General features: G+C 39.7%; 1 protein-coding gene across 4 annotated transcripts in view; it reads right to left on the reverse strand.

Moving 5' to 3' along the window:
* The window catches only part of SPAST (spastin), a 52,062-nt gene extending 47,403 nt beyond the window's left edge, over positions 1-4,659 (reverse strand). Inside the window, exon 1 of one of the 4 annotated variants that reach the window (XM_043604193.1) lies at positions 3,958-4,659. In XM_043604193.1, the coding sequence (XP_043460128.1) occupies positions 3,958-4,372 (415 nt within the window). In that variant the 5' untranslated portion in view covers positions 4,373-4,659. The remainder of the gene's footprint in view (positions 1-3,957) is intronic. The other 3 variants (XM_043604192.1, XM_043604195.1, XM_043604194.1) reach the window with 3 other exon arrangements.
* Between the last annotated feature and the right edge of the window lie 10,658 nt (positions 4,660-15,317).

The following is a 15,317-nucleotide window of genomic DNA, read 5'->3' on the forward strand; positions in this document are numbered from 1 at the left end:
ATGAATTATAGGGAATTACACAATTATACAATTTTTCAAAATTCTGCTTTAAATATAAACTGGGAATAAATATAAAAAGATTCTATTAGACAATTTCTGCCCTTGATGCCAGGTTCTTCAGCGCTACAATATCCTGAGAAACCAACTCTCTCTCTTTCATACTACGTACTGGGCCCTTACTGTCAAGTTCTACATACTCCAGGTAATCAAACCACACCTACAAAACCTGCACCACTACTTGCAGGAGTCATGCCAAACATGTTCGGTCATGTTCCGGTTAATCCAAAGACCCACTATGACAACCTCCTCCTTTCCCCCAAGTATTCCAAAGGGTCTAGTGCAAGCATTACAAAATAGAGAACCTGCCTAGTATAAAGCAGAAAGTACAATATTCTTAAGTTCACCTAAACTCTGTTCCTGGTTCTGCTAATGTGAGTTCACTCTTTAAATTTCAGTTTCTCCATACACATGATGAATATAAAAGGTTATCAGTTTTCCAAAGATGTTCAACAATTAAAAATATATCCACAAATTATTTAACTCCTTGACAAAAATGAGAGATATATAAAATGCATGAAAACACACACATCTTTTATTAATCACATAGCAAATGCCGTCTTATCTCACTGGAGAGGAAGTGAGTTTTTCTTAAGTAGCATCAAGAATGCAGAGCTATGCAAATGAATTAGTATCCAATAAATTCTTGCTTTAATGAATAGAACTCAACTATCCTTACAGTAGGTAAACAGAATTTGCTGTGTTATTCTTCTCTGTTTAAAATAGTGTGGCTTCATACAAACTTAGGCATTTATGAAAATTCAGTATCAAAGCTGAGTATGCCAAAAGAATAAAATACAAAATAAGCAGTCACTATATAAACTACACATATACACTACTTTATTAAAATAAGATTTAATTTGGCCTTTATTACTTCAAGGCATCAAATGTTTCAATTAATTAACACCACTACAGTCTGAAATAGCGCACTTCACCTGCAGAAACAAAGTGGCTTTCAGCACATTTAGAAGCTAAGTCAAGTTGCCAAGGGAATAGCAGTGCATCACATTACTAGCCCCTTGATGGTTTACCAGAGTTAGGAAACCTTTGATGACTGATTTAAAGACAATTCATTTCTTGCTTTTTCTTTCTTTCTTTTTTTTTTTTTTTTAAGTAGGCCTCATGCCCAGCACAGAGCCCAGTGTGGGGCTTGAACTCACGACCCCAAGACCAAGACCTGAGCCAAGATCAAGAGTCGGACACTTAACCAACGGAGCCACCCAGCAGCCTCAAAGGGTTCTATTTGTTCATATATACAGTATTTTGACACAGTGGGAAAGAGGGAGAATGAAATTCTCGTATTCTTCTATATTGTCAAAGACAGCTGAGAGATAAATAGGCTTCAAATGTGAACTCTTGCAACTACTGGATTAAGGCTCAAGTACAAAAAGTTTCAATATTCTAAAGAAAAAAATAGGAGATAGAAGGGAACCATGACAATATAAACTTAGCTTTAACTCATTTTTAAAAAAATTTTTTTTTCAACGTTTATTTATTTTTGGGACAGAGAGAGAGACAGAGCATGAATGGGGGAGGGGCAGATAGAGAGGGAGACACAGAATCGGAAACAGGCTCCAGGCTCTGAGCCATCAGCCCAGAACCTGACGCGGGGCTCAAACTCACGGACCGCGAGATCGTGACCTGGCTGAAGTCGGACGCTTAACCGACTGCGCCACCCAGGCGCCCCAACTTTAACTCATTTTTAAAGGAAAATGAATAATGTGTTTCAGTTTGAATTAGTTTTGGCATATAAGGCATCAGTTGCAGAACTCAAACTGAAGAGTTACCAAAGCCCATTCCGACATCTTTTAGAAACTAAAATAAAGCAAAAAACTTTGAATAGAAACATTATTGGTAGAATGAGGGTGATGTGGTCCATGGATTGCTGAAATATTTATACTTAAAAAATATTTTAGGAGGATTTAACTATAATAGATGCAGGCATACATGTGATACTCTAAGATAAATTATAAGTATGAAACACAAAGTCTAAATTCTACTTCTCTCACTTATCCCTCACATGAAACTGATTTCTCTTTAAATCTAATAGCCCCAGATCTTTTTTTTTTTTTTCTCATATCTAGGTTTTCCTTGCCCTCTCCTCTTATCCTACCTCCCTCCTAACTCCCATCACTCAGTGTTAAATAAAATATCCTTATATTTTCTGGCATTCTCTTCCTAAATACTACAATGACTCTACCTTTAAAGATCTTCCCTCTATTCTAAACCATCTTTTGACCTAGACTGGTAAACTTCTGAAGACCCTACTGTAACCAGATAGTGCAATAAAACAGTGCTTCTCTAGGAAGAGATGATGGTACTCTTCATCCTCACCAAGGATCCTTGGATGTTCCTAAGTGGTGGTACAGCATAAAGCAGTTAACAAAAAACTTCCTTCCACAAACACATGGTATTTTTGTTCTTAAACAAAACTCCTTCCTATAACTCTTTTTTTTTTTAAATAAAGATTTTTTTTAAAGCAATCTCTACACCCAACAGGGGGCTCAAACTCAGAACCCTGAGATCAAGAGCTGTGTGTTCCACCGACTGAGCCAGCGAGGTGTCCTTTCCTAGAACTCTCTTAACCTCCACTGTCCTAACAATCAAAAACCATGAATGCCTGTCCCTTTCCTTAAATCCAAAGGAAACAGGTTTCAACAAAACTGAAATTCTAGAACAGTTTCTGCAGTTGACAGTGGTGAAATATTGCAAATGAACAGCAGATTGTTTTTTTTTTTTTTTTTCCTTTCTAACTGACAATGTAAGTGAACACCTAATTGAGGTGGGATAGAAAAATGTTCTTTGGTAGTTACAGGAAAAAGAAGATCTCAGCGTACCAGAGGGAGAGATGAAAGGAGGGATTTTCAAAATGTTTTAAGACGTCTTCTAACTTCAGCTCTCATCTTCCATAAAAATTTTTTTTTCATTAGCAATCAGCATAGGTTTGAAATGCTTTAATCCTTTGGGACTCAGTTTGTTCATCTGTAAAATGCTGATACTAACAGTACTTTTAACTCACAGGGTAATTGTGAGGATTAAATAGGTAATACACACAAACCTAATAGTACAGTGCTTGGTGCACAGAACCACTTAAAAACGTTTAAAAAAATCTAAAGGATATAGATTTTGCTTTCATTCAAAGTGGGAAAGAGGGAGATAAAAAAAAAAGATATACATCTTTGCTTCAAGTTTTATTATAAAACGAGCTATGTAAGTTTTTCCTGTTCATTTATTTAACATTTCAATTTAGAAACTTAGAGGCAACCTTGTTATACTGATTTACATAAAATTAAACAAGACACAAATTTCACGTTAAACTAGAACTTGATAGAAGAGCACTTGGGAGTCATTCTATTGATAAAATGCCTGTCCTGTAACTCCAAACAAAATGCCAATTTAGCTATAATCCGATGCAGCTGTGCCTTTCAAAATTAAATCACCATTTGTTGTTTTTTTTTTTTTTCTGACACTACAGTACCTTGCTCTCATTAAAAGCTTCTAACAAGGCACAGCTTCTCCGACACCAAAACCTTTTGGAAACCTGGCTCAGAGGAAGCCACACACTGTTTACAGTGCTAGAAAGGGTCCGTGTGGTCACTCTAGGACAACTGTCACTGTCACTAGCACGTCCGGCTGTCTCAGGGACTTGGGTCATGTCGAAGTGAAGGGGAAGGCTGGTGCCTGAAACAAAGTCGACAGCTAGGGTGGCTGAATGGGGGGAGGTTTAACTGAGAACAGGACGAGGGTCTGACCGCGGTGAAGCCGTCTGGTGGGGTGGATCAATTCCGAGGGTGCACTGCCCACTCCCAGAGCAAAGGGACGCAGGTGTTGCCATCCCTCGGCAACCCCACCGCTTTCTTCCTGGCGCCGCCTCCCCCCTCCCCTCAGCCCCCTAGTTACCTTTCTCGTCCTCATCGATGCGCAGGGCAACGGAGATGTACTCGAAGGCCTGTTTGTGGAAGGCTCGGACGCGCTCGGCCTCCCCGCCCGGCACTGGTGCCGGGGGCGAGGCCGAGGCCGGCGCCGGCGCGGCCCGGGAGCTCCTCTTGGCAGCCATGAGGGCGCGGGAGAAGCGCTGGCAGAGCCACACGAAGAGGAGCCCCAGGTGGAAGGCGACGAACCGCAGCAGCGCGAAGCCTATGAACAGCGGGTAGGAGAAGTAGTACAGGTTCCGCTTATGCTGCGACTCGGGCGGGGGGGCCGGCCTGGGGGCGGGACGGGCGGGGGTCAGGCAGGGGGGCGGAGGCCTGGGAGGCACCGGGCTGCTGCCGCCGCCGGAGCCTTTCTTCTTCCCTCGTCCACCCGGAGAATTCATTCACAGCTCCCACTGCCGCCGCCGCCATAACCCGCCTCCCGCAGACCGACGGCGACCAAGCGACGGCGGCGGCCACTGGGACGGCGAGGGCCACAGACGCCCGCGCGCCCGCCGGTCCCAGGAGCTCGGCACCTCCACGCGCTGCTCGCAGGCTCCGCCCCTTTCTCCGCGCTCGGCCAAGAGCACAACCCCTTTCCTCCTCCAGCGGTCGGTAGCTCCTGCCCCTCCCTCTCGGTGTCCTCTCAGCCTCCTGGTAGCTCCGAGCGGTGACCGCGCACGCGCACGCACACCCATGTCTTTCTCCGGCGCGCGCGCGCACGCCGCCGTCTTTGTTGACCCGAGCTCCTACTGCGCGTGTGCAGTTCCCGCCCTTTGGGCCCTTCCCAGCGGGACTACTGTTCCCAAGGTACAGTTCGGCTACGTTGTCCTTAGGGACTGGTCACTCTACTGACAACGCTGTCCCCGGCAACTGTTTAGCAGGGAACCTTGGTCATCAACTCCTCAACGCAGCGGGTACAGCTGCGGCTTGGGGTCGTTCTGCTAGTTCGCAGGGCTCCTATCTCGCACTGTCATCGTTTTCTTATATTTCTTTCAGCATTTTCTGCCAGTCTTCCGCAAGGGATGGTTCACCTGTGTTCCATCTCAAAAGTAATGGGTACCATGAAAACACTCTCAGTGTCCATCTATAGGAAAATGATTAAATGAATTTTGGAATACCTATATGTAATTCCGTGGACCATTTAAAAAGAATGAGGTGGACCTATATGTACTGATAAAGGAAGGTGTCCAGGATATATTGTTAAGTGAAAATAGGAAATTACCGATTGGTGTGGTATGATCCTATTTTGTATTAAAAAGGAAAAAAAAAAGTAAGGGTACCAATCTGGGAATTATTGTCTGAGAAAGAAGCAATTGTAGAGACGTATAAACTCAAGGTCACCGAAAACAAAAATGTTAGCTCACTGGAATGAAGTGAACGATTCTAGAGGTTTAATTAGTATGTGTTTAGATGTCTATTTTGAAGAATTAATTTGTCTGAATAGGGACATTCCTAGGTTTTGCACAGTAATCACCCCACAGCTTACTAGAGAGTCCAGACTGGGCCTTTTTTTTTTTTTTTTTTTTTAAATCTACTGGATGTCCCTTCCTTTGGGGAACTACCTACCCACTTCTGCTGCCTGTATTCCAATGAGCTGCAAGCACTGAACCCAACCTCCCAGATCACAGAAGTGGAAACATGAGGTTAATATACTCTCCTAGAAACTGAAATCTTGGATGGACACACTGGGATAAAAGATAGTAGGAACTGAGTTCCTCTGAAGAGCTAGTCTATCAGTTCATCTCATTGAGATCCCCAGAGCTGCCAGTCTCCTGGACTGGTCACTTGATAGTGTAACCTATCCAATAAACTATTCAGCCTGTATCTCTATTTCTCTCTCTCCCTTTCTCCATCTATCTCTCTTTTGTTTCCTCTCTTTTTTTTTTTTTTACTTGGGTTAGCTATAGTTGTTTCTTGTTGCCTAAAATTAAGGAATCCTAACTGATAAAGTCCCCATTGTTGACAGAGTGATGTTTATAAATGCTTCATGCCAGCTTCCAAGAATCTCCGTATTCTGGCCAAAATTTTGTCTAATTTTTTCCCACCACTACTTCCCTACAAACATAGGTTATTGCAAAAATGACTTACCCCCTGTTTTGCTCCAACTGCTCCCCACCCCTTTGCCTGCCTCTGTGCTTCTGCCAATTCCTCATTCTGAAATGTCCTTTCCTTCATATTTGATTAATTTCCATTCCTGACTTTTCTCTTTTGAACACCATAGTACTTTTGTTGTAATGTGAAATCCCTTATATTTATACATATATCATGCAAAGAAGATATGTGTAACTTATATGTACAAAGAAAAATAATGAAACAAACAGCATCCAGTTTAAGAAAAACTAATGTGACCTGTTCCTTGAAGCACTTTGTGAGCCCCTCCCTAATCTCAATCTCCCCCTTTCGAGGAAGCTGCTGTCCAAAATTTTGTACTCATTGTTCCTTTGCCTTTCATTTTAGTTTTGCAATGTTTGTATGTATTTCTATACCATATATTGTATAGTCTTGCCTGGTTTTGACCTTATACAAATGCAACCATACCACATGTATTCTTAATTAGCAGTTTTCTGCTCAATAGTTAAGTGTTTGTGATAACTCCTTGTTGATTTGTATAGGTATAGTACATTTATTTTCACTGCTATGTGGTTTTCCACTATATGAATTTACAACAACTTATTTTACCATTCAACTGTTGATGGTGCCAGTTTTGTTTTTGTTTTTCCTTAAACAACTTTTTAACTTGCCAAGACATGGCATATAGTAGAGTGGATCTGGAGTCAGATTGGTTGCATTTAAATCCCTGCTCCACCACTTTCTGTGATCTTGGACTAGTGAGTGACTCAGCTTTCACATCTATTACATAACAACAGATTAGTGCCTGGAATGAAGTTGCTGCTTGATAAGTTGTTGAATGAAGAATGGTTCTCTCACATCTACACATATACTATAATCCACTAAAATGAATTACTAGCGAGTTTCCAAACATTCATTGCTCTTTCCTAAGACCACAGTTATCCTTGTGTCATTTTTCTTTCCCTTAGAATTGCTTCTCCTCCTACTTCCACTGTCAAAATCTCTCATGGCTTAACCATAATGTTATCTTCTTTTCTTAAATATTTATTTATTTTGAGGAGGGAGGGGCAGAGAGAGAGGGAGAGACTGAGTCCCAAGCAGGTTCCATGCTATCAGCACAGAGCCCCACTTGGGACTTGATCCCGCAAACCATGAGATCATGACCTGAGCTGAAACCAAGAGTCAAATACTTAACCGACTGCGCCACCCAGGCACCCCTGTAATGTTATCTTGTCAATAAATCCTTCCCTTATCACCTGCAGCAGAAATGATTCTATTTTTTAATTCTTATGACAATTTGGTTGTGTTACTCTATGACTCTTCTAATATATTGCCTTGTGTGACAGTTACTTAAATGCTTTGTCACCTCCTGGTATAGATGATAAACTTATTTCAAGGCAGTGGCTTACCCATTTGGCTTACTTTCTGCACCTAGCCTGATGCCTTGCTTATAGTACTCACTTAATAAATACCAACAATTTGAGGGGCACCTGCGTGGCTCAGTCAGCTCAGGTCATGATTTCACGGTTCGTGGGTTTGAGCCCCACATCAGGCTCTGCACTAACAGCTCGGAGCCTGGAGCCTGCTTCCAATTCTGTGTCTTCTGCTCTCTCTCTGTCTCTCCCCTGCTTGTGCACACTCTCTCTGTCTCTCAATAAACATTTTTTAAAAATTAAAAAAAATCAATAATTCGAAAAACAATTCAAACAGGTAATTGTTGTAAATATCTGTTGCTGTGTAATAAACCACTCCAAAAATTTACTGGCTTAAGATTACAGCCATTTATTTACTCATGATTTTGTGGATGAGCAATTTGGACTGAGTTTAGCAGGCAATTCTTCTTTTGGCCTTGCCTTGCCTGAGGTCATTCATGTAGATGTTAGTCATCTGATGGCTTGATTGAGCCTGGGTGGCCTAACTATCCTCACTCATGTGCCCAAATGGCAGTGGTAGCTGTTGGCTCGGGTATGTGTCTCCAGCAGTATATTCCAGACTTGTTTACATAGCATCTGACTTCAAGAGAGCATGTGTGGAGGGGCGCCTGGGTGACTCAGTGGGTTAAGCGTCCTAAGCTCAGGTCGTGATCCCACGGCTTGTGGGTTAGTGCCCAGCAGCATCGGGCTCTGTGTTGACAGCTCAGGGCCTAGAGCCTGCTTCGGATTCTGTGTCTCCCTCTCTCTCTGCCCCTCCCCTGCGTGTACTCTCTTTCTCTCTTGAAAATAAATAAGTGTTTAAAAAATTAAAAAAAAAAATTTTAAAGAGAGTATGAGTGGAAGTGCAAGTTCTCTTAAAGCCTAAACCCCACAGCTGCACATTGTCATTTCTGCTGCATTCTGTCATCAAAGCAAATTGCAAGTCCAACTCCAAAGCCAGAAATGGGAGAATAAATTCTACACTTGATGGAGGAGTGACAAATTCACACTGCTAAGGGGGAATTTGTATATGGAATTATTGTGGCCATCTTTGCAAATAATCTACCCTAGTGATTATGTGTAAAATTTCCTTTTATCTCAAGTTAAAATTTCAGCTTAAACTGTAGATGGATTACTCATCTAAGAAAGCATTTCCCAATCATTTTGCTGAATCACAAAAACTTTCTTAGTTTTAATGGTGAGGTAAATTAACACAATTTTAGGGTAACAGGAACAATAAGATGATGACTAGTACTACTGCTAACATTTATTGACTCCATATTCTGGGCTAAGCAGGTTAACTTATACTGTCTCATTCAACCATCACTATTTCAGGCAAGCTTTGCTGTCTACATCTTTAAAAATAAGGAACCTGAAGCTCTAAAAGTCTGTTACTTGCCCAAACATCACATATTAAAGATACATACTACTTCAGGGAGTTAAGGAAAATGTTTTTACATAGTCTGTTTATATATTATTAATTATGAAATAAATATATCTTTGACCTCTAGAGCAGAAGTGATCTTTTTTTTTTTTCCCTTGGCGTCCAGGTGTTAAGTCTCTGGCCTCTGGCCTCCCACTTGCTAGGTCTCTGCTATTCACTTGTGCTTAATATAGACTGTGCCAATATACCTTTGCCAATTTTTTGTATGGTAAAAATATGGGATTGAGAGTCAGAAAGACAGGTTTGGTGTTCTGGTTCTGGCAGTCAATAGCTGTGTAATGTGGAACATGTTCTTTAAGTAGTTCCTCTGTAAAATGAGTGGAATAAGAATGAAATTACAAAATGAAAGAATTCACTTAAAGCCTTCAGCATAACAGCTACGATATAAGAGGTATCAATAAATTTTCTGTCTTTTACACCTACAGTGCTGTTCCAGAAATCAGACTTTCCTGGGATCTCAATTTTTAGTAAACTCAATACACATCTTCTGCCTCTTGGAATTATACCCTGGTCAAATCCATTTTCTGAATTGACATCTTCCTAAATTTGTTTCAAGAAGAACAGTGCCTGGTTGTTATCCTGGCCTTATAGTCTGCCTGGATTGAAGATCCTAACCTTTTCATTTAACCTACAGTGGGACAGCCTCCCAGTTTGCAGATGGTAAGGACTTGCAGGACACTTAATCTTAAATGGAATCTGGGCCAGTTTCACCAGGACAAAAAGGAGGAGCTGAGTACTGTGCTAACTAATCCAGGACATTTGGTCATTTTATCACTTTAACCCATTAACTTATTTACAAAGTGATTATCACCAGATAGTTTTTTTGTTTGTTTGTTTGTTTGTTTGTTTTTTGTTTTGTTTTGTTTTGTTTTGTTTTGTTTTTTGGCTATTTTAGCTCTACTTCTCTTCTAAGGAACTTCTCAAACCTTCAGCTTGAGAGACACTGGATTATCAGAAGTAGGGTCCAATGACAGATATTAAGGACCACTTTTCAGAAAAGTTAAGAGAGAAACAAAACAGTAACAGTAACAGTTGGGGGATTATTATCCAATAGCTGTGTTAAGCAAAAACCTAATTGTGGGCAATTAATCATTTCTCTGTATTTAGTCCACATTGTGATGCATTTTATTCATTTACTTGTTCAACAAATAGATATTAAGCACTGACAGCATGCTAGGCAATGAGTAAGTTACCAAGATTATAGGAGGGGGTAAAACCAGATTTATTGTCTGATACAGTAACTAAAAAACTCAAGTAGCAACTAGCAACAGTGATGAGACATATACAGGAGTTCCAGGTGTGGTTGTGGTATTCAAAAATGTATGTATGGTATGAACGATGAAATTTATGAGAAATCAGAGTAGCATCCCCTTATGAAACAGGGCTGCTGTTAATCAGCCCCAGCTGATTTTTGCTTTTCGAGAATATGTGCTGTACTGGGGCACCTGGGTGGCTCAGTCGGTTAAGCGTCCAACTTCAGCTCAGGTCATGATCCCCTGGTTCATGAGTTCGAGCTTTGAGTAGGGCTCTGTGCTGACAGCTTGGAACCTGGAGCTTGCTTCAGATTCTGTGTCTTCTCTCTCTCTCTGCCCCTCCTTTACTCATACTCTGTCTCTCTTTCTCTCTCAAAAATAAATACACATTTAAAAAAACTTAAAAAAGAATATTGGTGTACTGTTGCCAGATTTTTAAAACATCTCAAGAGAAATGAGAATTCTCAATTTTTATGTGAAATCTATAGCTGAGGAGATATGGGCTCAAAATTTAAAAACAAACAAACCAAAACAAAACTGAGACACCAGTTTGAGATTCTCTGTTTGACAGAGGATTTGTTCTTAGTGAAAGCGTGAATGAGCTCATGGTTTTGAAATAGTAGTAGGTGTAAGAGTACAAATTGTTACCTAACCTGCTCAACGTGAGTTTTCAAACTGTGATGCTGTGGAACCATAAGCAGAGGTAGCTAATACAGAATTTGAAATGAATGCCCTGAAATGGTCACCTAGATTATGAGAGAGTACATTCAATCATCACTTGGAGTACTTGGTTATAGTAATACACTCTTACATTTCTGTATTTATGGTGGGCAGGGCATGTTTAGCGCACATGAAAAGCAGGGCAATGGGAACTGTTAGCACCAGGTGAGTGTTGGGGCACGCCAACGGAATTGTCTGTTTTCAAACCAACAGCAGTGGGTTCAGGAAGGCTTCTTTATCCTTGAGATCTTCCTCTCCACTTTGTCAGGTTAACTCATATCCTATATTCTGGTAAAGATACCTAAGTTTCTCCATTTACTCTCCTCATTACTATTTCAGTCTGTTTTCTGTCTTCCTGCTCCTCCCAGCTTTGCTTAAACACCGATTCTTTGTTAATATGACTCCAAAGACATATATCTCAACCTCATCTGAACTTCTTCAGAATTCATTTTCTATATCATTTATCTTAACCTTTAGCCGGTTATTATCTTATATTGTCATTTAAATGTATCATGTATATGTATATATATCTAATACAAATTAACTAGAATACAAATTTATGAGGGCAGGCACTGCAATTTATATTTATCTTAAATTCCCTGAGATTTTGAGATCCCCAATATCACCTCCTGATTTGTTAGAAGGACTCATAGAACTCAGAATATAGTCATACTTACAGCTATGATTTACTTTTGAGAAGTTTTTTAATGTTTATTTATTTTTGAGAGAGAGAGAGCAAGAGAGAGAGACAGGGTGTGAGCTGGGAAGGAGCAGAGAGAGAGGGAGACACAGAATCCAAAGCAGACCCCAGGCCCTGAGCTGTCAGCACAGAGCCCAATGTGGGGCTCAAACCCATGAACTGCAAGATCATGACCTGAGCCGAAGTCAGACCCTTAACCAACCGAGCCACCCAAGCGCCCCTACAGCTATGATTTATTAAAGCATAAGGATACACAGCAAAATCAGCAAAGGGAAAAAGGCAGGTGGGGCAAAGTCTGGAGAAAACTAGGTGCCAGCTTCCAAGAGTCTTCTCTCAGTAGAGTCACACAAGACACACTTAATTCCTCCAGCAATGAGTTCTGACAACAATATTGTCCACCATGACAGTCATTGGAAACTCAGCGCTTGGGTTTTACTAGGCACCCACTGACCAAGGTGTACCAAAATTCCAGACTCCTAGAAGGAAAGCTAGTGCTTAAAAGAAACTATAGTGTTTGCACAAACAATTTAAGTCACTCTAATCATTTAGGGAAAGTTTTGTATTTGTGTGGGGAACTGTTTATCATTCAAATTCTCAGATACCAGGCTCTCTGCTTTGCACCAATATATACATGCAAAAACAGATTCTTAACTATACATTTTCCTACAACATACATTGTTTTTCACATAAAATTATGTAACAAATGTTTTTTTATGCCAGTATCTGTAGATCTGTCTCAATCTTTTCAATGGTTACACAGTAGCCCATTGTATTGAGGTATCTTAATTTAACCTACTCCCAATCTTTTCCTGCTAAAAACTATGGTACAATAAATATCTTTCTATTTGTGCATTTTTGTATTCATATGGGATAAAGTCCTTCACAGAGCAATGCTGTGTTATAGTGAAAATTCTGTTTTAGTTTATCCCTTTTATGGTAAGCTCATGTTGAAATTGAACTCTTTACATAATATGCAGTAGTGACTGTTTTTTGACTGACTAGCCAGCATCCAATCCCTTTCTTTCCCCTTCCTACCCGTTCTAAGATTTTCTCTTGTAGAACCAACCCTCTTCCATTGTACCATGTTCATACAATTCTGGTGGGATCAACTACTACCAGGAATGGGCATTAATTCAGATTAGCACATCACATCCACATTATCAACATAACTGGTTCAAGACGGATAGATTAAAGGAAAGTTCAGGTTTTTGGTACATGGGTAAACCTAAGAGAAGTGATGCTTTCTGTCTTTGAATATGAAAAAGAAAGCAAGCTGTCCTGAGTACTTGTAGCAACGATATCTTGACCATGAGAAATCAGCCTGAGAATGAAGGTGATATATAGAAGAGATGAAGGTGAGAAACTTGTAGATAAACAGTATAAAATCTAAGCCTGGAGGCACCTGGCTGGTTCAGTTGTAGGAGTGTGCGACTCTTGATCTCAGAGTCATTAGGTGAGCCCCATCTTGGCAGTGGAGATTTCTTAAAATACTTAAAAGCTATGACGAGGGTGCCTGGATGGCTCAGCTGGTTAAGCAGTCTGATTTAGGCTCAGGTCATAATCTCGTGGGGTTTGTGAGTTCGAGCCCTATGTGCGCCTCTGTGCTGACAGCTTGAAGCTTGGAGCCTGCTTCAGATTCTGTGTCTCCCTCTCTCTCTGCCCCTCCCTCGCTTGCACTCTGTCTCTCTCTCAAAAATAAAAAAATAAACATAAAAAAATTTACAAGCCATGAATAGAGTGTGTTAGCTACCCACCTTATTACCACTGGAATTTTCAGTTGTTACTCAAAAAGTCTTGCTTGTTGTTTAACAAACTGGAGTTGGGATTTGTTACTGGAATCCCAAAGTATACTAATACATTTGTCCTCTATTTATGCATAGCTAGGAGCACCACTTTTGGAATTAGGTAGATCTGGGTTAAAATTTCAACTAGCCATGTAAGTTATGTAACTTTATATGACATTTTCTGAATCAATTTTATTATTTTATGGGGATAATTGTATTTACTTTACAAGGGATTAGAATATTATGTGGTAGAATATGTAAATCATTTCACAGGGTGCCTGAATCCAGTTGGATGGTTTTTTTTTCACCCTAGTTGGACTTCTAATTCAATTTTTTTCTGCATTCTCTTACACACGAATACATCAGTAATGCATTCTGATAATGATACTATAGAGAAACACTTTACACAATAATCTGGTATTATTGTGTAGTAAATTAGGTGGCATAACTACCAATTTCTATTTTACTGACCAAGTTTGTCTTTAAGAAAAGAAAAGGTTTGGGGCATCTGGTTAGCTTGGTCAGAGCATGCAACTCTTGATCTTGGAATGGTGAGTTCTAGACTCATGTTGGGTGTAGAACGTAAAAAAAAAAAAAAAAAAAAAAAAAAAGAAAGAAAAGGGAAAGAGAGAAATGATTTCAACAAGTATTAATATGGAATGGCTCTGGGTGTCTTAAAATTAAAACATATCATACTTATATATTGTACTTATTACTTAATAACTCATGACCTATTTATAAACATACATTTAAATTATTTGGATTGTAAAAAGAAAACATAAAACATAAAATCAACACTTTTTTTTTTAAAGATTTTGTTTTTAAGTAATTTCTACACCCAATGTGGCGCTTGAACTCGCAACGCTGAGATTAAGAGTCACATGCCTTTCCATTTGAGTTAGCCTGGTGCCCCTAAAAATCAACATTTAAAAAAAATTGAAAATCTCTTAGGAAATTTTGGGGAAAAATCTAAATATAACCAACCTCTTATGTGAAATGGAAATAATTGACAATTTAGGGACTGGGAATTATAGGAAGTTTAGCTTTTTTATTTTTAGTACTCTCATTGCTAAGATCATGGCTGTATCATAAAAATCTGAATACACTCTATTAATGTCTTTTAACAGCCCATTTGACATGTTCCTTGGTATATCAACATTTCTGAGATGAGGATGGTGGTAACGGTGCTTGGGCATGGGGTTTGGTAATGGAGACAAGGGAGTTATGGGTAGAGTAGTTGTCTTCTAATATTAGCCACCAAAAGACACTTCCTTGGAAAGCTATTAAGCACATCTGGAATATACATTTCTAGGTCTTCTTCAGAGGTGGTTGGTGTCCCTGTGCACAGACTATTCTCAGGAGGGTCTATTTACATTCAATAAATTCTATGTATTCCTCTGCAAAGACATTTGTGTTTGTGTGTGTGTATGAGTGTGTGCTGAATCATGCTCTTTATTTGAGCACTTGCTCACAAATCAAAAGAAAAAAGACTAGAAACAACAAAAAAGGTAGAACATAGTCTTATAAAGAAGTAGTAAATGTAGATAAAATAGAATGTTTCACTTATGTACCTTCACACAATGCAGTTTCTTCTGTTTTATCTCATTTTATCCTCAACATGAAGAACTGTTATCCTAATCTACATGTGAAAAGACATGAAGCTCAGAAGAGTTCAAGTATTTGCTTATTTCCATGTGACAAACAAGTGAAGGAACCAGGTTCTGATATTCATCTAATCCCAAATCAAGCTTTCTCTACTACAAATATTGCATTATTCCAAATAGGTATCATCTAATAGGTTAATATTTTATAAATGGGATTTGCATCAAGTCTATAAAAAGGTTCAAGCACAGTAATTTGTCTTTGTTATTCTAGATTCTAGAATTCTAGTTCTAGAATCTCTAAACTACTGTCTCCCTAAAACCGCAAGAAAGACAGAAAGTCTAGAGTAGTGCTTTGGCGC

This window comes from Prionailurus bengalensis, chromosome A3, assembly GCF_016509475.1.
Source record: "Prionailurus bengalensis isolate Pbe53 chromosome A3, Fcat_Pben_1.1_paternal_pri, whole genome shotgun sequence".
In the NCBI taxonomy this organism is placed as follows: domain Eukaryota; kingdom Metazoa; phylum Chordata; class Mammalia; order Carnivora; family Felidae; genus Prionailurus; species Prionailurus bengalensis.